The following is a 24,438-nucleotide window of genomic DNA, read 5'->3' as shown; positions in this document are numbered from 1 at the left end:
CAGTTGGAAGGATGATGGATGGAAGACCCATCCTACAGTAAGTAGTTAAGACTGCCTAATCTGGTGGTTACAAACATCTAAAAAAATACACACAATAAACTCAATTCCTAATTCCACCCACTGTGGCTCACAGATCTCATACAATGAGTGCTTATTATGTAGATGTTAAAAGTGTTTTCACAAGTTAATTGCAGCAACTCACATGTCTTCCAAAGAGCTCCTTTCGTCTTTGACATGGTGTAATTATGTTCAATGGAGCACAGATATCACTTTCAAGAGCAATCTTTTCTCCTTCGTGCTTTCTTCAAGGGTTACACAAAAGATAACCTGGCTGGGTGGCCATCTCTTTGCTAGACTAACTGATCCAGCCCACATCTAGTTCCAGAATTTTCCCAGTGTACAGGGCACTGGATAAGGTCCTGAGTTATCCTAAAGCCTTTAATTCACAGACCCTAAATACAATCCCAGGTATCCAAGCTCAACCCACTTCAGGCCACCAAAGGTTAGGACTAGGAAGGAGAAGAAAGGGAAGGGAAAAAGAAGTCAGGCAATTGTGAGTTCAAGCCCTGGCTCCGCCTCATAGCAGCTGTGTGACTTTGGGCAAGTCATTTAACCTCTCTAGGTCTGTTTCTGCTTTCATGAGAATAAATTGCACCTGCCTCACAGGTTCTAACTGGAAAGTGTTTAGTGCAGCGGCCAGCACGTAGAAAACACCACATGAGTGACCACAGAGGGCAAGGTCTGAGGTCATTGGAAGGTGGGGCAGCAGGGAGCTTTGAATGGGCAAGGTTTGCAGTGAACAGAATAGAGTTGGGGCCAAACAGAGGAGAAAGCAAATGGCAGAGATTGCTCAATAATTTTCCTAAGCAGATTTTCCAGGGCAGGGACAGGATGGGAGGAATCATTTGGTGACCTGGTTTTCCTAGCTCTTGGACCACGCCATGGTCTTCATGTTAGTCATTTTGGAAAATTCCATTAGAACTGTCCCTTCAAGCGCAAAGAATTACCAGGCCCTTCTACTTCTTAATTTTCCAAAGAATTTGTATCCTCTTTGTCTAGTTAATCATGACCATACAGGCCTTACAGCTCATCAACCTTAATCCTTTCAGCAAACAGGTAATAAGAACCGACAATAACACCTGAACACAGGTGTGTTCTCCCCTTTCAGCTGTTGCAGGGCTTCCACCTCTGGCCTGGGAATGGGTTAGCAGAGCTGGTACCTGAAACCAGAGCTGGAGCCATGTGGTTGCAGCCAACCTGTGCAGAAAGGGCAACTTCTCGCTGCCGTGATGTGTGGCCCTCCCTGTCTGGTAAGAGGAGGAGAAGCCTCCCCATTCAGAGGAGGAAGGGAATGAGTGGCAGGTCGCCTACCTGGACATTCTTCATTGCTGCAGATCCACTGGCTGTTTCGGCAAATGCTGTCGGGGAGAAAAGCACAGGTCATTGGTGGTTCTGCAAACGCAAGGGTGTGCAAACGGATTTAGAGCTCATGGTAGTTATCACAGTCCCCAAACGAAGGGATGCGGGAGAAGAAAGGAGCTGGTGCTAGCAGAATCTTCACAGGGTTAAAATTGTACAGGACACAGTTTTGGCCACAAAGGAATATTAGAGATATTACCCAGGGGAAGAAATCCCGACAGAGAAAAAGAAAGAAAAACTACCTGATGCCCCTGAAAATCTGCTCAGATACCAAGAAGTCAAATTCCTACCCCCCAAGTGGCAGACAGCAAGACAGCAATATGGAAATGGGTAGTTCCCAGCCCAGAAGTGTGGTGGGCGGTGGTCAACTGAAAACCTGGGGGCTCAGTGGACACAGAAGGCTGCTATGGGGGGAAAAACAGCAAAGGGAGGAGGCCTGGGGACCAAACGAATTGTTGTCCCTGCTGCACAGGGGACTGGCAAAGCCAGCCAGAGGTGACATCCAGGGGTGTTTCTTGAGATGACAGAAGCCAGGCTGGGCCTGGCCTACTGCAAGGACCAAGGGAGGGCAGACTGGTGTGAGTTTCCACTGGTCACTGCAACTCCCTACCACCTGGCAGATGAGAGATTTCAAGGAGAGGACCTACGTGCTGCTTAGTGATATAGCCCTCCTCCAGAGGGAGAGGATCATTTATGAAAGCATAGTTTGGAGGGACAGCTAGAGATGTTGTCTGCGTGTGAAGGATCCTGCCCTTCCTGACCTCCCCATCTTCAAGGCTTATTTATCTATAATATACTCTTTGCTCCCCATCATTGCCTGCACAACCTGTCCCTAGCCCCCACCAGTAGCCTCCAACTCAGTCTCTTCTTTCTTGGCGCAGCCCAGGTTCTTTTCCACCTGCCACCACCCTGCTGACCCAGCACCCCTCCCCAGTCCCCTGGGCAGGTCTCCCAGAGCACGCTGCGCAGCCGCCATTACCAGGTGTTGCAGTCTCGAGAGAGGGAGGCACTGGGAGGGTAGCGCTTTCCGGAATGCATGCAGGGACACTCGGTGCTCTCCACGCAGAGGCCTTCATCGAGGAGCTGTCCCTCTGGGGTCAAAGGCATCAAGACAAAGACCTCAACATTGTCACTGCATCACTCATCCCACAACTATAGAATCCCCGGGGCGATGGTTGGGCTTCTTCCAGGAAGCTCAAGGAACTTGTTCTGTGGTGTTTATCTTTCACATAATGCAATATAAGGAGGGGAAATTCCTCATCTGCATACTACAGATGAAGAAATGAGAGGAAGAATGTTGTTCCAGGTCATCCAGTAGGGGAGGCACAAGTCTGGGCTTAGGGCTTCTTCCAGGAAGCTCAAGAATGTGTGTGCTGCTTCCCTTACACATTAATGCAACGTGGGATGGGGAAGACTACTCATCACCAATCCGCAGATGAAGGAAGGGAGTCAACAGTTTTGTTCTTCCAGTGACGGAAGTCATGAGTTGAAACACACAGGACTCACTCCCAATATTTTTTTTTTTTAGACTCAGTCTCACTCTGTCACCCAGGCTGGAGTGCAGTGGTGTGATCTCGGCTCACAGCAACTTCCGCCACCTGGGTTCAAGTGAGTCTCCTGCCTCAATTTCCCAAGTAGCTGGGATTACAGGTGCACACTACCACCCCCAGCTAATTTTTGTATTTTTAGTGGAGACGGGGTTTCACCATGTTGCCAGGCTGGTCTCGAACTCCTGAACTCAAGTGATCTGCCCATCTTGGCTTTCCTAAGTGCTGGGATTACAGGCGTGAGCCACCGCGCCCAGCCCTGCTCTCAGTAATTAAACAGGGGTTTTCCCTAAAGCCCACCAAGCCTCCCCTGAAAAGACTTTCTAGTGCAGAGCCCTTTTTCAGCTGAGCTCACACGGCACGCCCAGGAGATGTTTTTCCCAGATCGGTTCCCTGACACAGCTAATTGAGAAAGCAACTGCAGCTCAGATGTGCCACGAGTTCCCCAAACAAAGCCACTGATGGGGCCCAGGCCACCCTCCAATTTCCCGAGACACAAGTGCGTTCATGGATACAGTACAACAGGACAACGGACATTAAAAAGAAAGACCAGCTCAATCCTGATCACGCTGGACAAAGACATTTAAAAGCTTAATAAAAGTCCTCTGATTTCAGCAACGGAGAGCAAACACAAGTGGCCTTCATCTCACTTCCCAAAGCCAAGGGTGCTGGCAAGGTCTCCGATTTGTAAATAAAATGGAAGTTCATTACCAGGGCAGCTGCAGCCATCCATGCATCGCTCCTGACATACTTCATTGACGTGCAGGCTCTGACAGGTCCTGGCGCAAGGGGACACACACTGCTTATACTCCATACCCGCAGGGCACACTGGGCCTGAAAAGGAACATCGAAGGCGTCTGCCCAGAGCAGGTCCCACCGGTGCATCATCTCACCAGCCACGCCGCAGCCTGACCCTCTTGCACCCACTCTGACTGCTCCCCCTCTGTCTTCAGGCTTCCAGGGCCATCTCGGCCCCAGTGAGCCACGTGCCCCCGAGGCCACCCCTCCCTTAGATGAACATCTTCCATCTTGTGAGGCCCTTACTAAGACCCATCGGGGGCACCCAGGACCCCCGCCCTTCCCCTTGGTCACCTGCTCTCCATGAACAACTTGGCATTCTTTTGCTCCCCTCCACCTAAAACCCAGAGTGACACCAAACTCCTCTAGGCTCAAAACGAGTGGCCTCCTAGGACCACGCAAGGAGCCATAGTGCCCTCTATACCATCCCTCCTCCTTTTCCCCCATGACATTGGCCCCAATCAAACGCCCCGCCCAGCACAGGGCACATTTGCCTGCATGGTGACACTCACTCCATATTTATTTCCACTCTGCCGCAAGGCTGCCTTCACAGATATCACCTAAAGCACTCTGTTCTTCCCACTGGAACCAGCTCCTCACAGCAAGGACAGGCTCTCCTCCTTCCTCTCTCTACACTGTAGCTGACTGATGCTCAGGCTGACTGAAAGACCGGAACACATAAGCACTCCTTTCCGGACTTTCTGACACCAAACTATTGCCCCTTAACCTTTTCCAAGATACGTCAGGTATCTCCCCTACCCTACAATCAGACTGAAAAACAAAAAAAAAGAAATCAGCCACTCGGCTTTACAGAGGAGAAACCTGCTGCTAGCATCCTCCTTCCTCACACCCCCACTACAGGTGGAAAGTTCGAATTCAGCAGCTATTTGCCACACACTGAGACACATGTGCGCAGTCTAAAGACGTGGCCAGCTCCTCTGTCTCATCTGTGGAACCATCGCAGACTGCGCGCCCATCTGCATGGCTTTTCATCACTGGAAGGGCTGGGGAAAGAGGAGACTTCTTGTAAGGTCACCTCAGAAGTCCCTACTTAATCATAACTTGGGGACAGTGACCATAACTAGTGACCCACTGAGACTGGAAGATGAAACACACAGCACCATGAGGAGGGACGGCAGTCATCAGCCTGCAGGAAAGGAGGCTGATTTAATAAAAGAAAAGAACTTAATCAAGGCTTTCTGCTCTCTCAAAGATCACCACACATGGACAGGCAGGCCAGCGCCCTGCTCCTCATCAATTCGGGCGGGCGGGCAGGCAGTGAAGACAAAAACCGAAACTGCAACTGCCAAGATCTTGGCGGGAAGCAGAGAACACTGTGTGAGTGCCGGGGTCGGATTTCCTGAGGGAAGTCAGGGAGCGCCAGGGGAGGCACGGGGGCGGGAGGGAGGCAGGGGCAGGACATGGGGCTTTGGGAAGCCCGCTTGACAGAGGGCAAGAGCCATTCAGGAAATGGGTCCGGGACACGTGGCTTTGCAGTCACTGGCTGGCTGGGTGTGGTAAAGCCGCACGGATGAGACACAGCCCTGAAGCGCCCTGAGGGACATCACCCAGGACAGACCGTTCATCCCCGGCAGGGCAGGACGGGGCAGGGGGCCGACTTACTGCACGCGCTGTGGTCGGTCCAGCCATATAGCACCATTCCCTCCTGGGCACAGGTCCGGGCATACTCCAGGAAGGCAGGGCATGTGCACTCCAGTCCCCCAGCACACTCACACGAAGTCTTCTCACACAGGGCCACGAAAGGCTCGGGGTCCACCAGAGGGTGGCAGCGGGCAAACACCGAAGTGCTCTTCAGAAGCTGGCACTGCTCCCACAGGCCCTGCAGGAAGAGGGGCTGCCTCAGTCATATGCTCCCTTAGTGTCTCCCTGAGTGTGGCGCTGAGACTTAGCCCTGCTAGGGAAACCAAGGTAGCTCCCTCAGCCCCTGGGACAGGCTGGCACCAAGCAGATGCATGTGTTCAATGCACCAGCCCATCGACCAAGGAAAAGATGCTGGACCTGCGCAATGTGAAATAGACCAAGGCTAAGGTTATATCCTAGACTGAGTTCTGGAAATGCAGAGTCCAAGTCCCTGGATTGCCATGGTGGAAGTGTCCTAGGAACGAACAGAGGATGGAGAGAAGCACCAAGAGCACTGGCCCTGGAGTTGGCCTGAGGGGTGGCAGAGTCGAGGAACGAGGTCAGCATTGGTTCTGCACTGACCTGGTCAGTTTCCCTCCCGGACCTTGCCCTTCTTCACTATGGATGAGGGGAATGGAACAAGCGGCTTTATAAAGTGAGATTCCTGGGTCTCACCCTAAGAGATCTGAATTCAGTAGTTTGGGGATGGAGTTCAGCAAGATGTTTTTTTTGAAACACTCCCCAGGTGATTGCTGAGGCCAGACGGGACCAGTTCCCGGCAGCAACAGCATGTGTGGATTCTATGGCATGTCCCAGATACACTGCAGCAGGCATGAGTATTCTTGGTTCTACTCCTTTGTGGATGCCCTCATCCTGAGAACACAGGCAGCTTCGGAACTGTCATCATTTCCTACTTCTGCTCACTCACGAGTATCAACGACCCTACGTTTTACCTAGAAACATCTCTCCATTCTATGTAGTAGTAACTCTAAATACACCTTTTCCCCACAGTGTAACATCTCTGAAGTTGGAATGCATCTTAGCACGGCTATCACATATTTGAACTGGTAGTCTTTCGTTTCTGAGCGATACACAGAACAATGGTGGGTCCTAGAATCCATGATGTCCTTCTTAGCTTTGGCACAACACAGTCATGGATGTGTATGACCCCCATGATTTCTTTCTTGCGTGACTTCTTGGAGGCGTAATGCATACTCTCACTGACAAAGCTGGGGGTTCGTGAAAGGACTTATGATCTTCAGCTAAAAAGAAAAAAGTGCAAGAATATCTCAATGGAAGGGCTGAGTCCTGAAGGGTAAACTGGAGCCAATTGGTATTTGGAAAGGGGACCGTAAAAAAGAGGAAAGAAACGACCCATTTTGAGGAGAAGGAAATTCAATCAGCTCGAATTGTACAAAGGGTCTCCAGAGCAAGCCTGTATAAATCTACAGTCAGGGCCAGAGGCCAGGCCTATGGGCCTCGTGTTTTGCGGCGCCACGGAAAGCCCAGAGGAATAGAAACCTGACTCCATCTCCTCACCGTCCTTGAAATCCAGTCCTGCAGCACAGGGATCTTGGTCCTAAGGAAATCAGTGTCCTACCCCCCAGTGCCTAGTGCTAGGGCCCTGCCCCTTGCTAGGCCTCCACACACACCACCCTCAAAGCCAGGCAGGCAGACCAGGCACGGTGGCTCACGCCTGTAATCCCAGCACTTTGGGAGGCCAAGTTGGGCGGATCACTTGAGATCAAGAATTTGCAACCAGCCTGGCCAATACGGTGAGACCCCATCTCCACTCAAAATACAAAACTTAGTGGGGCGTGGTGGTGCAGGCTTGTAATCCCAGCTACTCGGGAGTCTGAGGCAAGAGATTGCTTGAACGAGGGTGGGTTGGAGATTAAAGTGAGCTGAGATCATGCCACTACACTCCAGCCTGGGTGACAGAGCCCCTGTCTCAAAAAAAAAAAAAAAAAAAAAAAAAAAAAACCCTGGTTCTCTTTGCACATTCGGAAAGCCCCCGCTGGCACGCACTGCTGAAGTGTAGAAGCGCGGCTGGCAGGCTCATGGGGACAGCTATCAGCTGCTCCACATCTCAGGGCCAACAGTAGCCCCTGCACAGCCCTGCCTTGCCCAATCCCCTTCTGCCAGGCCGGCACCTGCCACGTGGCTGTGAAAAGCCTAGGCCTAAGGCCCAGCTCTGTCCCTTACTGGCAGTGGGGACTTAGGCAAATCAGTTCACCTGGTCGGAGAAGAGTGTCCTGGAGTGAGAATGACCTGTGGAAATGACCACAGTCTCAGACAACCTGGTGGGGCCGTGTGAAGAGGCCACAATTGCAGCACCACGTAGGCCAGCCATGAATGCAGGCCACTGCTGTGGGTCCCGGGACCACTTAGGTCTCAGGCAGTTACATGCAGCCTTCCATTGCTCACCCAGAGTATTTTACACAAGGGGAACCTGAGGCTTCTGAAAGCAATGGCCAGGGTGACTGACAGAGGTGGGCAGGCCTGCCTTGGCCTCATCATGACTTCCACAGCCCCAGATTCAGCCCAACGTCTTCCCCATGCTAGTGTGTGAGCTAGGCTGTTTACTCAACTCCTCCTCTGCAAAACAGGCGAGAATAGTAACAGTTCCTACGTGACAAGATTACTGAAGCCTGAACAGAACATGCACGCAGAAGACCTACCTTAATAAATGATGACCCCTATCATCATCATCATCTCCTGGCCACCAGAGAGATCCCTCCAGCCACTAGCCTTACCCACTAGAATAGTGAGCAGGTCCCCAGCAGGACAGAAGGACACCTTTGTCCTTTTCCCCTTATCTCCATCTCCCTGGGCTATACTGAGATGAATGGTTGCCAGGCAACATTATCACTTCCTAGTATCTTGGGTGCTCTTAGAAAACAGAGGGGCTGCTTTTGTTCATCTTTTATTTGGTAAGTTCACACTCCTCCAGAACAAAGTGAGTTTCTAGTGGCAGGAAGGGAACCTCTCTTCTTTGCAATAGGCAGAACTTGCCATCCTCGCTGCCAAGTTGGGGCTCAGGGAAGGAGAGGGAGGCCTGCGTCTTTCCCTCCATTCTGCCATGCTGCCTATCCCATCAAAAATGCCATTCAGGGAATTGGGTGACTCTGCTCAGAGTGCACGAGGGTGTCCCAGACAGGGCCATGTGCTCAGGCTCCTGTCTAGCCCTTTCTCCACTCACAATTTGAAACTAGAGAAAAGCTCAAAGGCACTCCCTGGGGTTTTCCTGGTCACTGCTATGGCTGCTGCCATCACCTGGGCTGTAGCGCAGTGGCTCCGAGCAGTCCCTGTACCACAGGACTAATTCCTGCAGGCACAGGGACCAGGAACCAGGGATTCTCACCAGCAGGATGCAGTACCAGCCAAGGAAAGGAAGAGACCCAGGAATCCAGGCACCCTCCCCTCTCAGCCGTGGCGAGACAGCCCAGCATGGCCCATGTCCAGCTTTTCCCAATCACTCTTTTCCCACTCAGAGGGATAATGGGAACAGTACCCCAGCACATTTCCTGGGAGGTCCCTGGAGGTAGTAAATGGCTTACAGAAAGCCTTAGCAAGAAGCGTGTTTCTGATGACTTGCCTGCAGGATGGGAGTGGATTTCTGCAGAAACAGCCACCTCCCTTCTTAGAACAGTTCCTTTGGCCTTCACTGTACAAACCTCTGAAATCGCCTAGGGTTTCTTTCTCAGCAGAAACAGAAGATAAAGTCTGTCCTCCCATTTTGTCCTTCAGTCTTCCTCTGGTCAGGCTTGGCCTGAACTTGGTCCACCTGAGTGGTCCCAGTCTGAGAGCCGGTCAGGACTTGCAGAGGTCTGCCCAGCACCCGCAGCTGGATCCGCACTCACCTGCAGCCACACCATGTGGCATACGTTTAGGTGGCTATCTCTGCTGCTCCCAGCTTCCTGTTCTGCCACAGGTAGCCCTGCCAGGACAGACCAGGTCCTGAGACAGGACACAGAAATAGTCCAAGGGCTGGGCGGGGTGGCTCAAACCTGTAATCCCAGCACTTTGGGAGGCCGAGGTGGGCGGATCATGAGGTCAGGAGATTGAGACCAACCTGGCTAACATGGTGAAACCCCGTCTCTACTAAACATACAAAAAAAAAATTAGCCGGGCGAGGTGGCAGGCGCCTGTAGTCCCAGCTACTCGGGAGGCTGAGACAGGAGAATGGCAATGAAGCAGGGAGGCAGAGCTTGCAGTGAGCCGAGATCACGCCAATGTACTCCAGCCTGGGCAACAGAAAGAGACTCCGTCTCAAAAAAAAAAAAAAAAAAAAAAGAGATCCAAGGAAGAGTTGACATTTTGTACTCTCAGACTCGCGGCAGAGACCCTGGGAGGTAGGCAGTGACCAAAACATTCATTCAACAAGCATTCGCAGTGTGGCCTCTGGGTCTCCAGCAGGGTGTCCAAGCCCATATAAAATGCAAGTCTAACTAGGTATGTCCCACCCTGGCTGACAGGACAAAGCTCTAGCTCATTAGGAGACAGCAAAGCCAGGAAGTTCACCCTTTGTGACCTGACCCCAGCCTGGCTCTCCAGCCTTACCCTCCCTGCTCCCTGCCTCATACACGGTGCCAGGCTCAAGGAATGCAATAGAAAGCAAACAGATCCCCCTCATCTGGCCCAGCGGGAGAATCTGCCCTCCCACATTTCCCCCTTCTTTGGCCCCCACTAACTCCCACCCCACACTTCAGATCAAGAGCCTCCTTTTCCAGGAAGGCTTCTCCGACAGGTCCTTCTCCCCACTCTTGCCGAGTTAGGCATTCTCACAGCCCTCTGGGGGCCTCTATTCTTATACTGAAATGGTCCATTTCTGTGGCCATCTCCTCCATTTCTCTGCAAGCTTTTCAAAGACAGGAGCTGTATTCCCAGGGCACACATGGCAGGCAATAAGGACGTGCTGAATCAAACCTAACAGTGATGAACACAGGAGTAAGTAGGTCATGCCCTCCAGCTCTTAACTGGCATTCAGTCTACCTGAACCGGGTGTTTCCATGGGGATGTTTGCATAACAGCCTGAAGACCTGGTCCTCACCTAGAGGTGTCTTCCCAGTGCAGCCAATGGCGGCAGCAAGAAACCTGCAGCTGAGACGCCAGGGAAGGCTGCCTAATAGGAGGCAGTCTGCACAGGGCCCTGGATGCAATATAGGACTTAGACTGCAGGGCAGGAGGGGGGTCATGCCAGGTGAAGCCAATGGCATAAGCTCAGGCAGGAGGGGAAACAGGCTCACCACGGCTGAGCCGAGCACTGAGACTCCAGCCCAGTCTTGCCAACAGATTCCCCAGGAAAGGCACATCTGCCCTCTGAGAGGCTGGTCCAAGTCTGTGGCCTCAGCTTCTCTTAGCAGGTAGTTACGGCCCCCATCGTAATCAAACCCAGCCGAACTCTCCTTGAGTAGGTGTCTACTTTCTGCCTGTTTCTGTGCCCTCAAACGCTTCCGTGTGCGTTCCTGCCTGTGTGAAGTTCTCACTGGCTCCTTTCCCTCACTCCTCCCAGGTTATGCCCTCCATGTGGCTTAGAAACGGCTCTGCATGCCCTCTTTTCCTGTGGGAATTGGCACAGTCATGCACACCAGTGGGTGGAGCGGGCAGCAGGAGCCAGGCATCTCTGGCTCTCACCGTCCACTAAGTCATGGAGGGCTGCTGGCTCATAGGGCTCCCTGGCCAGAAGGCCCTCCACAGATTCTCTGCCCATCCTCCTGCGTTCGGGAAAGGCTGAGGCAAACTCACCTCCTCTCCACAGCTGACCTCTCTCCTAGCCCACCTAAGTACTTTCAGAGACCACCTCATCACCCCATGTCACAAACGGGCCCTTCAGAGACCTGAAAATGCCTCCAAAGAACACAGCTCTCCTCAAAGGCTGATACAGACACCCTTTCAGATTTAGAAACTGAGGCATGGAATGGGTCAAGAATTTACTAGGTCAGTGGTTTTTTTTTCTTTTGAGATGGAGTCTCACTCTGTCACCAGGTTGTAGTGGCACGATCTCGGCTCAAGGGATTCTCCTGCCTCAGCCTCCCGAGTAGCTGGGATTACAGGCACGCACCACCATGCCCAGCTAATTTTTGTATTTTTAATAGAGACAAGGTTTCACCATGTTGGCCAGGATGGTCTCAATCTCCTGACCTCGTGATCTGCCCACCTCAGCCTCCCAAAGCGCTGGGATTACAGGAGTGAGCCACCGTGCCCGGCCTAGGTCAGTGGTTCTTAAGGTGAGGTCCAGGGATCGCCTAGGAATTCCTGAGATCCTTTCAGGGGTGCACAAAGTCAAAACTGTTTTTATAAATAATACTAAGATGCTATTTGCACTTTTTCCTCTTTCACCAGAGTGCAGTGCAGTTTTCCGAGACTATGGGACATGAGATATCACAACAGATTTAAATGCAGGTGCAGATACGAGCATCCAGATAATGTATCTGAAGCCAGACAGCAAAGAGTTTTGCAAAACTGTAAAACAGTGTCATTGTTCCCCCTAAATTATTTTTCGGTTTGGAATTTATCGTTTTTATTTAAAAATGTTTTTGAAACGCAGTCTCGCTCTATCGTTCATCCTGGAGTGCAATGGCGCAATCTCGGCTCACTGCAACCTCCGCCTCTGGGGTTCAAGCAATTCTCCTGCCTCAGCCTCCTGAGTACCTGGGTTTACAGGCACGTGCCACCACGCCCAGCTAATTTTTGTATTTTTAGTAGAGACGGGCTTTCACCATGTTGGTCAGGCTGGTCTTGAACTCCTGACCTCGTGATCCGCCCGCCTCGGTCTCCCAAAGTGCTGGGATTAATAGGCATGAACCACTGCGCCCGGCCTAAAAATGTGTTATTTACATTAAAATATGATGAGCTTGTTATTTTAAAACGAATCAACAAATTTGTTTTAAATTTGTTTTAATTGGCCGGGTGCGGTGACGCAAGCCTGTAATCCCAGCACTTTGGGAGGCCGAGATGGGCGGATCACGAGGTCAGGAGATCGAGACCATTCTGGCTAACACGGTGAAACCCCGTCTCTACTAAAAAACACAAAAAACTAGCCGGGCGAGGTGGCGGGCACCTGTAGTCCCAGCTACTCGGGAGGTTGAGGCAGGAGAATGGCGTAAACCTGGGAGGCGGAGCTTGCAGTGAGCTGAGATCCGGCCACTGCACTCCAGCCTGGGCGACAGAGCGAGACTCCGTCTCAAAAAAAAAAAAAAAAAAAGAAAAAAAAAATTTGTTTTAATATCCAATATGGTTAAGTATCAAGAGATACGACCCACATAAACAAAATCTCTTTAAAGTCCTTCATTATTTTGAAAAAGTATACAGGAGTCCTGCGACTAAACAGCTGGAGAACTGCTATGCAATTGTTAAGTTTAGCCAAAACTGCCTCCTTACATATTTTAAGTTAGGTCTAAAGGTTTCTCCCTACATAATGAACTGTAACCTAACTGGAGATGCAAACACACTGTAACCTCCTCCTGGGGCAGTCAGTTTTGGCCAAAGGCAGCCCACTGTTCAAACCATGTTCTAGTAAGGCAAACATCGTGCTGTAGCCAATCCAGCTGTCTATCTCACTTCCGGTTTCGGAAAGTCACTTCTTTTTCTGTCCATAAATCTTTGACCATGAGGCAGGCCAGAGTCTCTCTGAGCCTGTTCTGATTCAGGGGCTGCCTGGTTCATGCATCATTCTTTGCTCAACTAAACCCTGTTAAATTTGTCTGAGGATTTTCTTTTAAAACTAGTGAAGGGGTGACCAAGAAGGGGTGCAAACCCTGAGTCCATTCCAAACCACAAATTACACGGTTTTCCATCCTGCCCTCCCACTCCTGTTTCCTCAATCAGATTAGAAGACGGGGTCATACAGTGGATATAGCTCAGGTTTTAGAAGCATGGTTGGGCTAGAATCTTCAACCCATCGCTTTTTTTTTCTTAAGACAAAGTCTCGCTCTTGTTGCCCAGGTTGGAGTACAATAGCGCAATCTCGGCTCACTGCAATCTCTGCCTCTTGCAACCCATCAATTTGAAAGTGTGTGACTTAAAATTATCTCGGCCAAGTGCAGTAGCTCACACCTGTAATCCCAGCACTTTTGGAGGCCAAAGTGGGCAGATCACTTGAGCCCAGGAGTTCGAGACCAGCAATGTGGTGAAACCTTATCTCTACAAAAATATCCAAAATTAGCCGGGCGTGGTGGCACGTGCCTGTACTCCCAGCTACTAGGGAGACTGAGGTGGGAGGATCACTTGAGTCTGGGAGGCAGAAGTTGTAGTAAGCCAAGACTGCACCACTGCACTCCAGCCTGGGCAAGAGAGCAAGACTCTGTTTCAAAAAAAAAAGAAAAGGAAATTTCTCGCCTCTCTGCATCCCCATTTCCCTACCTGTGAGAGAGGGGGAGAGGTTGAAAGTCATCCAGGATCTATTCTCCCCTCCTTTCTTAGTCACAGAATCCTCAGTTTTCAATTCCACCCCCCCCCCCCCGCCCCCCACCAGGCACAGAGCTGCTGGGAATAAGATTCCATTTCTCAGCCTCCCTTGCAGCCGGGGGCAGCCATATTACTAAGCAATGCCCAGAAGGCTGTAAGCAGAGGGGTCTTCTGCAACCTCCATGGAGTGTCCTCAAAATAAGGGACTGCTTCTTTCTTAGTCCCTTCTCTTTCTACCGCAGGAATGTAGTTGTGATAGCTGAAGCTTGAGCTAGCGTCTTGGTACACGAGGCAGAAGCCCTCACTGGGGACAAGAGAGAAATAAGACAGAGGGTCCCTGGATCCCAACACCATGAGATCTTGCATGGCCCTGACATCCTACCCCAAGCTTCTTTACATCAGAGATAAACTAACTTAGATTAAGTCCTGTCACTCACAGGTGAACCTACTCCTAATTGACAGAGAGCAATAGTTGGACCTACCCTAGATGGTTTCTGCAAAATGAAATCAAATGAGATGACACCAGGAAATCAAATGCTTGTAACTATTCTCATTTGCCTGCTATCCATGCTGGCTCCTCAGTTCTCTGCAAAACCATTCTGGCAGGGATGCAAAACAGGAGCCAGCCAATTTGCACACTTCCAGCATCTGCCTGGCTCCAAGGCTCTGCATCAGCTCCTCCTGTCTTCTTTCAACTCCTGTCCACGATGCCAGAAGCTGCAGGAGAGCAGCTGCCCCAGCCCATCCAGCCATGACCTCACCATGCCTGGGTTGGTGTGCAGACCCAATTGTGACCCATCTTAATCACATTTCCAGTTCATTAAAGAAGACCAGGCATCTTCCCTGGAGACATCAGGCGGGTGCAGGGGAGGAGGAGGGAAAGCAAGCACATCTCCTCAGTGGCAGGCAGCAGGAGGAGAGAAAGCAGAGCCAGAGATCTGAAGCTTAGCTATTGTGTTTGCTCCCAAGCAGCTGACAAAGGAGAAAGGAGGGGGACATTCTAGGACTGAGTGAACAAAGAAAGGAAAGTCTAATACGTAAGAGTGCAATATTATTCCACAGGCCCTGATCTTTCTAGCTCTGGGGTGGGTGCCCTGCAGCAGCCTCTGTTAGATATGGAGGCGCCTGGAGCCTGAGCTGCTCCAAAGTAGTGGATTCAAGAATTCACCCTGCAGCAGGGAATACCTTCTCATTGGTCAGCCTGTAATGATGGGTGGGGGAGGGTAGCTGATTCTATTTATAACTTCTGGCTGGCCTAAGATTCTCACCCGCATTCCAAGATTCTGACTCACAAGGACCTGGTGAAACAGGTTGATAGATTTCCACCAAATGGATGGTGTCTGCAGAGCTTGGCATTCGTCTAAGACAGTTGGGGTCCAGGGCTCATGAGAAGCAGGAAAGTCGGCCATGGAGCTCTCTGAGGGACCCTCTTCACCTTATCCTTGGTGCTCCTGGAGGCATCGGAGCAGCTTCCAGGGATTAGGACATGCCAGCTGGAAGCACAAGGACAAGGCACCATACCCTGGTTCCCAGTCTGGGGCCTACCGAGCTCCGGGGATGGAAAGCAGCCCTTTGTGAATCACTCACCCATCCTGCTCCCAGCAAGAAAAGAGCTTCAGCTCTGTGATAGGAGCGCACTCCCCTACACTGTGCTCTCACTGACCATTCACTTGGCGATCTGTCATCTACTGACCCCAGACAGTCTTTCATGGTTTAATTGCTCTTATGTGTCTTGTCCCTTAGTCTACCTTGTATCTCCCAAGCCATATGAAACATCTCAATGAATATGCACTTATGGGCCCCATCAGATTCTTGTCCATTCTGTTCCTCAACAGGGAAAAGGAAAAGGGAAAGGAACCCACCTAAGAAAGTTTGTTAAAGGATTTTGAAGAACATTATGTTAGGGAAGCCTTTGAACTGAATGCTTGGGTACTGGGACCTTATCCAACTCTCCTCAAGGGCTTGTCAAATTAGTAACGTAAAAGGCCAAGTTCTAATAAGAACACATGGACACAGGGAGGGGAACATCACACACCAGGGCCTGTCGGGGGGTGGGGGGCAAGGAGAGAGACAGCATTAGGACAAATACCTAATGCATGTGGGCCTTAAAACCTAAATGATGGGTTGATGGGTGCAGCAAACCACCATGGCACATGTATGCCTACATAACAAACCTGCACGTTCAGCATACATATCCCAGAACTTAAAGCAAAATTTGAAAGAAAAAAATTTTTAATTTTAAAAAGGCCAAGTTCTGTGTAACTCAAGGGAAATCTGTAAAACCCCATGGTAGCCACTGACCTCTGCCATGAGGTTAGACCCCCAAGGGAACAGTGGCCAAGGTGACCACTGTCTCAGCACAATCACTGACTCCCTGCCCTTCTCCCTCCTGCACTCAGGTGAGTGAATCTGCTGTAAAGAAAGGGTACCTATCCATGTGGGGGTTCCATGGAGCTCTGTTTACCTTAGAGAGGGAAGAGGGAAGAGTGAGAGGCAGAGCAGGAAAGTCACACGAGGACACGCAGAGAATTGGGCCAAACCAGGGACTGCCCCCTGGGACCTCAGTAAAGCACTTGAAATAAGTCCTCATTCCTTAAGCCTATCAATGACTCAAAAAAGAGACTTGAGACAGTTCTCATCAAAACGGAAAAAGACACGTGTGTACTTATTGCAAACTGCAGCTCTGAGATCGGTGTGCTGGGGCGTAGTGGGTGGGCACCACATCTGTAAAACCAGGACCATCACTGGACAACTTCTCCGGGATCCTACGTTCCAAGGCTCCTTCCTTGAGATCTACTGACCTTCTCTGGGCCAGGCTCTCCCCTGACAACTGGACTCTATGAATCCCAACTACGCTACCAACCAAACAAATGGAACAAAATTGTTCCCAGTCTCCAAGTCCATTCCAGACCAAAACTGCCAATTAAGTGAAAGGAAGAGGCAAGGAGGAGGAGGGAATGCAGAAGTGGGCCTAGACGGTGAGACCCAAGTCCGCTAGGCTAACATCGCCTCCCTCCATGCCTGTGAATTTCCTTTTCAGCGTCACCATGAGGAGAAGGAGCAGAAAAGGCTGGTAGGTCCTTTGCAAATAAAAAGCGTGGGCAATATTTAATGAGAACATGAAGAGTAAACTGCTTTGTCTCTAACAGAATGGGTATTTTCTGTGCCTCTTTGGGCTATTGAGGAGGCATGTTGTGATTATTCAAAGTCAACATGACTGTTTCAACTGTTAGCTCAAGCAGGACAGGTGATTTCCTGGGAGGAAGAGGAATTACAGGTGAGCTGCACGCTGTTTCACAGGAGGGGAAAGAGTTCTACAAGATAATGGAGAAAGCGAGAGAATGTGAAGACATGGTCAAAGAAAATAAGGCTTGTGTTCACCCAATAAACACCAAATTCAAAGACCAGTGGAAAACAGCAAATCTGAGGCTATTCAGTGACTGACAAGACTGCAACTGATGTGAGCTCCTAAGCCAGACCAGGAAAAACCAGACCAAAAGCACCTGCTTCTCCAGTATTCAGGGACACGGAAGGACAGGGCTTTAGCTTCAAATGGGCGTATGATGAAAGAAGGAATTTACCAGGGAGTCAAGGAGGGCCGCCTAGGGCTGAGGTCTGCAAGATGGCTGGGAAGCACCAGCAACAGTGTCTCAAAGACTTGAATTTTTTTTTTTTTTTTTTTTTTGAGACAGAGTCTCACTCTGTCGCCCAGGCTGGAGTGCAGCGGTGGGATCTCGGCTCACTGCAAGCTCCGCCTCCCGGGTTCATGCCATTCTCCTACCTCAGCCTCCTGAGTAGCTGGGACTACAGGCACCCGCCACCATGCCCAGCTTTTTTTTTTTAGTTTCACCATGTTAGCCAGGATGGTCTTGACCTCCTGACCTTGTGATCTGCTCGCCTTGGCCTCGCCAAAGTGCTGGGATTACAGGCATGAGCCACCGTGCCCGGCCAAGACTTAACTCTTAAAAGTCAAGGTCACAGCATAACCTGTCTACCCAGGCATAGTTTGTGGAGAGCATTCATGCAGCAGGTAGGGGGTTGAATGGGTATCTGCTAGACTCTCAACCAACTCTTAAGTTTTTATGAGCCTAAGATTCCTAACATTGATGAAAAGAAATTTCTTTCACTTCAGACAGCTGTCAGAGGTGGATGCTGCCGATGAATGATTCACCACTGATAAGAGTGATAACTGGTGCACCAGTTTCTCAATAGAGACAATCGTCCTGCGGAGGTGATCCTGAGCAAGGAGACGATGGTCACAGTGACTGTGCCTCCCTGAGGAAGCCAGGCCAACACCATCACGTGTCATGATACAAGCCAGAGTGCACACAATGGCAACACACCAAGTGACTACTGTTCATATGGTAGACGTTGTACATGTATATACATGTACATTATATGTTCAGTTATTGTTTGTCTTGGCCATTTCCCGGCAGGTGGTGGTTAAGTTTCTTGAGAAAGGGGTGCCTTTGACGGGGCAGTGGCTCACGCCTGTAATCCCAGCACTTTGGGAGGCCGAGGCGGGCGGATCACGAGGTCAGGAGATTGAGACCATCCTGGCTAATACGGTGAAATCCCATCTCTACTAAAAATACAAAAAATCAGCCAGACGTAGTGGCGGACACCTGTAGTCCCAGCTACTCAGGAGGCTAAGGCTGGAGAATGGTGTGAACCCGGGAGGCGGAGCTTGCAGAGCCGAGATCGCACGACTGCACTCCAGCCTGGGCGACAGAGACTCCATCTCACAAAAAAAAAAAGAGAAAGGGGTGCCTTTTTCTAATTAGCAAAAGCATGGTATGAGCTGGATGCAGCCCAAGTCCAGCCCCCCGGAGCCTTGGGCTTCCTGTTGCAGACAGGACTACAGGACAAAGCCAGGATCCCTTCGTAAGGTTCAGTCCTTGTTGGCATTCCCCAGACTGACCGAATTTTTTAAAAGTGATCTAAGGGTCTGTCTCAAATGTATACTTTGTGATAGTTACCTGCAAATGAACACCAATTATCTGAACGTTCATAGCTTGGGGCTCCAGACTCCAACCATCCTGCCTTCAGTTTGAAAAGCCGAAAAAAATGCAAATTTGCATGTAATCAAACACGGCCATTATCAGTCCCAACGGAGACAGGCATTGGGTTTTGCTGGCATAACAAAGAAACATTCGCTCCCTAGGTAAAATAAGTAATATGACCTGGCTCTCAGAATGAGCTGACTTCGGCTCTCAGAATGAGCTGACTTCCTTGCTATGCCCTAAAAAGACAGACAGCACCAGAGGATTGGGGAGTAGATTCTCGAGGCTCTCAAGAAAAATTCCAAGGTCCGTGTGAACTCCCTGACAAAACGCTCTGCCACCCCGAATGGCCCTTGGAGCCACAACAGCAGACACTCATAAATGATGCCATTAGACTTTCTTTCCTAAGAGTTAAACAGAACCAGCCCAGCCCCTCCCTTTTTGCGGGGTTTTTTTTTTGAGACAGGGTCTCACGTTTTCACCCAGGCTGGAGTGTAGTGGTGCAATGTCAACTCACTGCAGCTTCCGCCTCCCAGGTTCAAGCTGTCTTCCCACCTCACCCCTCCCATTAGCTGGGATTACCACGCTAATGTGTGTGTGTGTGTGTGTGTGTGTGTGTGTGTGTGTGTGTGTGTACTGACAAGCATTCCTTCCTGGTAAGAGACCACCAACCACAGAATGGTTCTGGCTGATTTACAGAGGCTGTGCAAGATGCCTCTGTGTCCTCCATTTCACCTTTTGACCTACAGAGGCTAATGTTAATGCATTTAAATGTTAAGTCTCCATCCCAAAGTGAACATGGGACATATGTAACATGTATGTTTGCTTACTGTATATGCAAATGCCTCCTCCCATTATGAACATCCATAGCTCCTCCTATAACCTGTTAAATACGTATACTGAGTCAACCCTTTTGGAGTAAGTTTCTGTTCCACCCTTTTCCCCCTTGAAGTGCCTGTTTTCAGTTTCTGTCAGAGGTTACACTCCCCAGCCTGCAGGATGGCCAGCCTGCAGGCCGCAACTCTTAATAAGAAAAGCCTTCCTCTCTAAGTTTATGAACCTTGTGATTCTTCAGTTGACATTTTGGACAGTGTGGTTGCTCTCTGGATGAGGGCAGGGAGGTGGTGCTGACAAGTACAGCAACTTTATAGAGCATTCTCGGGGCACAGTGTAGGTGCCCACTCAAGAGCCTGAGGACTCATCCACCAGCTGCCCAGTGTTGGCTGCCAAGGGCTCACCACTGAGGCATTCCTCAGGAATGGCCCTCAGTCCAAGGGAGTTCCACCTCCTTACCCAGGGCAGCCCACATCCAGTGACCAATAGGGGCCACTCCAGTTCCTTGAAGGATTAGCTGATTGAAGGATTAGCTGAGGCCCCGCTGAAGTTCTATCAATGCTATCACATGGAGTTCAACTTCTCCCTCTGCCCAACTCTGCTTCTCTCACTTCCTTACCAAGGCTGCTTGAGAGCCTCCCCAGTAAACCCCCTGCATACAAACGTCCCTCCCAGGGAGCCTGACTCAGCACCACCGAGGACCCTTGCTCCTCCGATGACGAGTCTCGGAGCACAATCCCAAAAAGGCAACCCCTGTTCCCCACAGGGGTTCAGCTTCACAGCTGCACCCACCTCCCCAGCCCAAGTCAGCCTGATCCACAGTGGGGAGGGAATTATCCATTGAGTGAGGTCTTGCCCCACATAAGGCATTCTTCCCCCAAACACACACACGGAGAGGCAGAAAGACCATCTTTACCTGTGGCAGTTGAAGGCAGAGTGTGGTCCTGGCCAGCCCTCCCCACCTACCCCTTCTCTCCCCAGTGTGAGGTCCCGGTGAGTGAGATCATAAATAGCAACCCTAATGCAGAAAGAGCTGCTGTAGGGCTACCTTGTAAGTGGCAATAGGGCCCTGCGGAAGGGGTGGGGTAGTCCTTCCAGCCTTGCCAGGCATTAGCACACACAGGAGAGAAGGCCATGTGACCACAGAGGCAGAGACTGAAGTCATGAGCCCCAAGACAAATGCCACTACCACCCAAAACTGGGGGAAAGAAGGAAGGGATTCTCCCCTAGAGCCTTTGGAAGGAGCAAAGTTGGCCAACACCTTGATCTCAGCCTAGGGAAACTAAATTTGGAACTCTAGCCTCCAGAACTGGGAGAAAATAAATGCCTATTGTTTCAAGCCATTGAGTATGAGATAAATTTGTTACAGCAGCCTCAGGAAGCCATCCTGCCATCCAAGCCGAGTAGCTTCAGGCACAGCCTCTTGCTCAGACTCCCTTCCGTGTCTGCAACCGTGAAGTAGTTTTCCTTCCAGCTGATTTGATGTGAGAGGAGGCTTTCCCTTCTATTTCAAGTTTACAACAGCCACTTAAGAAAGAAGTGGCTTTTGGCTGGGCGCAGTGGCTCACGCCAGTAATCCTAGCACTTTGGGAGGCCGAGGCGGGTGGATCACAAGGTCAGGAGATGGAGACCATCCTAGCTAACACGGTGAAATCCCGTCTCCATTAAAAATACAAAAAAATTAGTTGGGTGTGGTGGCGGGCGCCTGTAGTCCCAGCTACTCGGGAGGCTGAGGCAGGAGAATGGCATGAACCCGGGAGGCGGGAGCTTGCAGTGAGCCGAGATCACGCCACTGCACTCCAGCCTGGGTGACAGAGCGAGACTGATGATGGAGATATTTGGGGACAAGAGAGGGCACTGGAGTCTAAAACAGAAAAGCATAGTTACTTATTGCTATGGTTCAACTGTATATGTCCCTCCAAAATCCATGTGTGGAACCTCAACTCCAAAGTGACGTTATGAAAAGGTGGAGGCTTTGGGGAAGTGGTTAGGTCCTGAGGGCTCTGCCTTCCTGAATGAATTAGTGCTCTGATAAAAGAGGCTGATGAGAGCACTTCAGTTTTTTTTTTTTTTTTTTTGAGATGGAGTCTCGCTCTGTCACCCAGGCTGTACTGCAGTGGTACGATCTCAGTTCACTATAACTTCCGCAGCCGGGGTTCAAGCAATTCTCCTGCCTCAGCCTCCTAAGTAGCTGGGATTACAGGCACATGCGACCACGTCCGGCTGATTTTTGTTGTTGTTTGAGACAGAGTCTCGCTTTTTCACCCAGGCTGGAGTGCTCACTGCAAGCTCCGCCTCCCGGGTTCACACCATTCTACTGCCTCAGCCTCCCGAGTCGCTGGGACTACAGGCGCCCGGATGGTCTCAATCTCCTTACCTCGTGATCCATCTACCTTGGCCTCCCAAAGTGCTGGGGTTACAAGAGTAAGCCACAGCACCCAGCTTCAGGTCACAGCAAGAAGGTCCTCGCAAGACAATGAATGCTGGTAACTTGCTCTCGGGGCTGCCCAGCCTCCAGAACTATAGAAGATAATTTCTGTTCCTTAAAATTACCCAGTCTCAGGCATTTGTTATAGCAGCACAAATGGACTGAGACACTACACCAAGTAATTAGCCCAGTCCCATTTTTAGAGCTCCAGGCCCAGAGATGTATTAGAATTAGAGTTAACCAAACTCCAGCCACAGTTAGTTTTGAAGGAAAGGACCCTGTGTAAGTCCATTCCTCCCCCAGATAGAAGGATATGAGACTGAGTCCTTCTGTCTTTTAGATCCAGAAATCACACACCATCCAGGTGCACCCAGGCCAGGCGACACCCACCTTCTGCATTTCCCCAGAGGAGATGTTGCACGAGCTGCTGGGAGGAGATGCCCGTTCACACCACTGTTCTCCACTGCTCAGAGCCCATGAGTTGGCAAAGTCATAGGGGTCTGAGGTCACGGTCCCTATGGAGGAAAGTTTCAGGAAAATAACACTTCAGTTATGCCTGTCCCAGAACTTCTGAGTGAAAACTCTAGGATTCCTGGTGGCTTTGTGTTTTTTGCTTTCATTTTGTATAAAGACAGGGTCTGGCTATGTCTTCCGGGCTGGAGTGCAGTGACTATTCGCAAGTGCAATCCCACTATTGAGCAGCACAGCAGTTTTGACGTGACCCATCTCCGGCCTGGCTGGTTCACCCCTCCTCAGGTAACTCAGTTGTCCCCCGCTCCCCAGGAGACCCTCCATTTTGATGCCAAGCTTAGTGTGGGCACCTGATCAGTATAGTGCTCTGCAGCCCAGAAGCCCTGGGCTCAAGTGATCCCCCTGCATCAGCCTCCCCAGTAGCTGGGAATGCAGGTGTGGGCCATCACACCAGGCTCTAGGTCTGTTTTTACCTGAATCAAACTTGTATTAAGTTAAACAATAAGCATGCATACAGTGCTCAGCCTAACACCACAGGGCATGGGCGTCAGAGCTCAGCAGACGCTTGGAGACTGAAGAGGGATGGAGGGATGGATGGAGGGATGGTTATAATTACAATGACGGAGATGAGGTGAAAGATGCTGAGGAGATGGCCTTTCCCTGTCACTTCTCCATGCTTTCACGTGCCTTTCTCCCTCCGTGTGGAATGTTCTCCTCCCCGTTATTGCCTTAACTATCTCCATTCCTTCTTCAAGATGCAGCTCAAGAACCACTGCCTCCGGGGAACCTTTCTGAACAGCTCCACTCCCATGTCTCACCCCAGCCTGTGTGGGTGTCCCTTCTCTGTGCCCCATGGCACCCTGGGCATCCCTCTACCAAAAACACTCATCACCTTTGGTTTGTGTTCTTTTTGCTCATATTCATCCTTCATTCAACTGTGAGCTCCTTACTGAAGGGTATGGCTGTGTCTCTCATCTCTAAATTCTTATATAGTGGATTATGAATGCTCAAAATATTTTTGCAGAATGAAGGTAAGAATATGACACGGAACCTAAGCCCAGTCCCCAAGTCACTGCACACTCCAGGCTCTCACAGCATCTGTGCTTTAGTAATTATAGTGCTCATGCTACTGTCAGCTACTCACAAAAGACTGAGGGCCTCATGGACCTACATGGCCTGGTGCAAAGTAATTGTCTAATCTGTATTACAAAGGCAGTATGAGACTACTACCTTTGCAGTATTGGGATGAGCAGTGTTCTGCATAGCCAAGCCTGGAAGAGTGAAGTATGTCTCAAGGTCAAGTAATGCATTTGCAAACAGTAAATAAACTGTCCCCGGGGGAGGAAAATATAAATGAGACCTTAGAATATAGTCAGTTGGTATGTGGGGGGTTTGGTAGAGGCAGAAAAACTTCCCCCCCCCACCACCAAAGATATATTCACTTCCTAATCTCAGCAACATGTAAATATTATCTCATATGGCAAAAGGTGTGCTCAAGTTAGGGATCTTGAGAGGAAGAGCTTCTCTTGGATTTGTTGGGTGAGCCTAAATGCAATCATCTGTATCCTTATACGAGATGGGTAGAGGCTTGGCACGGTGGCTGACACCTGTAATCCAACACTTTGGGGAGGCCAAGGAGGGTGGATCACAAGGTCATGAGATCAAGACTATCCTGGCCAACATGGTGAAACCCCATCTCTACTAAAAACACAAAAAAATTAGCCGGGCATGGCGGCGCATGCTTGTAATCCCAGCTCCTCGGGAGGCTGAGGCAGGAAAATGGCTTGAACCTGGGAGGCAGAGACTACAGTGAGCCGAGAATGCGCCAGTGCACTCCAGACAGAGCAAGACTCCGTCTCAAAAAAAAGACATGGGTAGAGGGAGACGG

General features: G+C 50.5%; 1 protein-coding gene across 1 annotated transcript in view; it reads right to left on the bottom strand.

The window, feature by feature from the left end:
- VWF (von Willebrand factor) overlaps positions 1 to 24,438 on the bottom strand; it is a 171,899-nt gene that overhangs the window by 128,483 nt on the left and 18,978 nt on the right. Inside the window, 5 exon segments of the mRNA XM_030939152.1 lie at positions 1,372 to 1,418; positions 2,399 to 2,510; positions 3,678 to 3,800; positions 5,388 to 5,604; positions 22,470 to 22,594. Of these exon segments, the coding sequence (XP_030795012.1) occupies positions 1,372 to 1,418; positions 2,399 to 2,510; positions 3,678 to 3,800; positions 5,388 to 5,604; positions 22,470 to 22,594 (624 nt within the window).

This window comes from Rhinopithecus roxellana, chromosome 10 (genome assembly GCF_007565055.1).
Source record: "Rhinopithecus roxellana isolate Shanxi Qingling chromosome 10, ASM756505v1, whole genome shotgun sequence".
NCBI classification, from domain to species: Eukaryota; Metazoa; Chordata; class Mammalia; order Primates; family Cercopithecidae; genus Rhinopithecus; species Rhinopithecus roxellana.
Note: the sequence above shows the minus strand (reverse complement) of the source record. Positions and strands in the feature narration are given on the sequence as shown.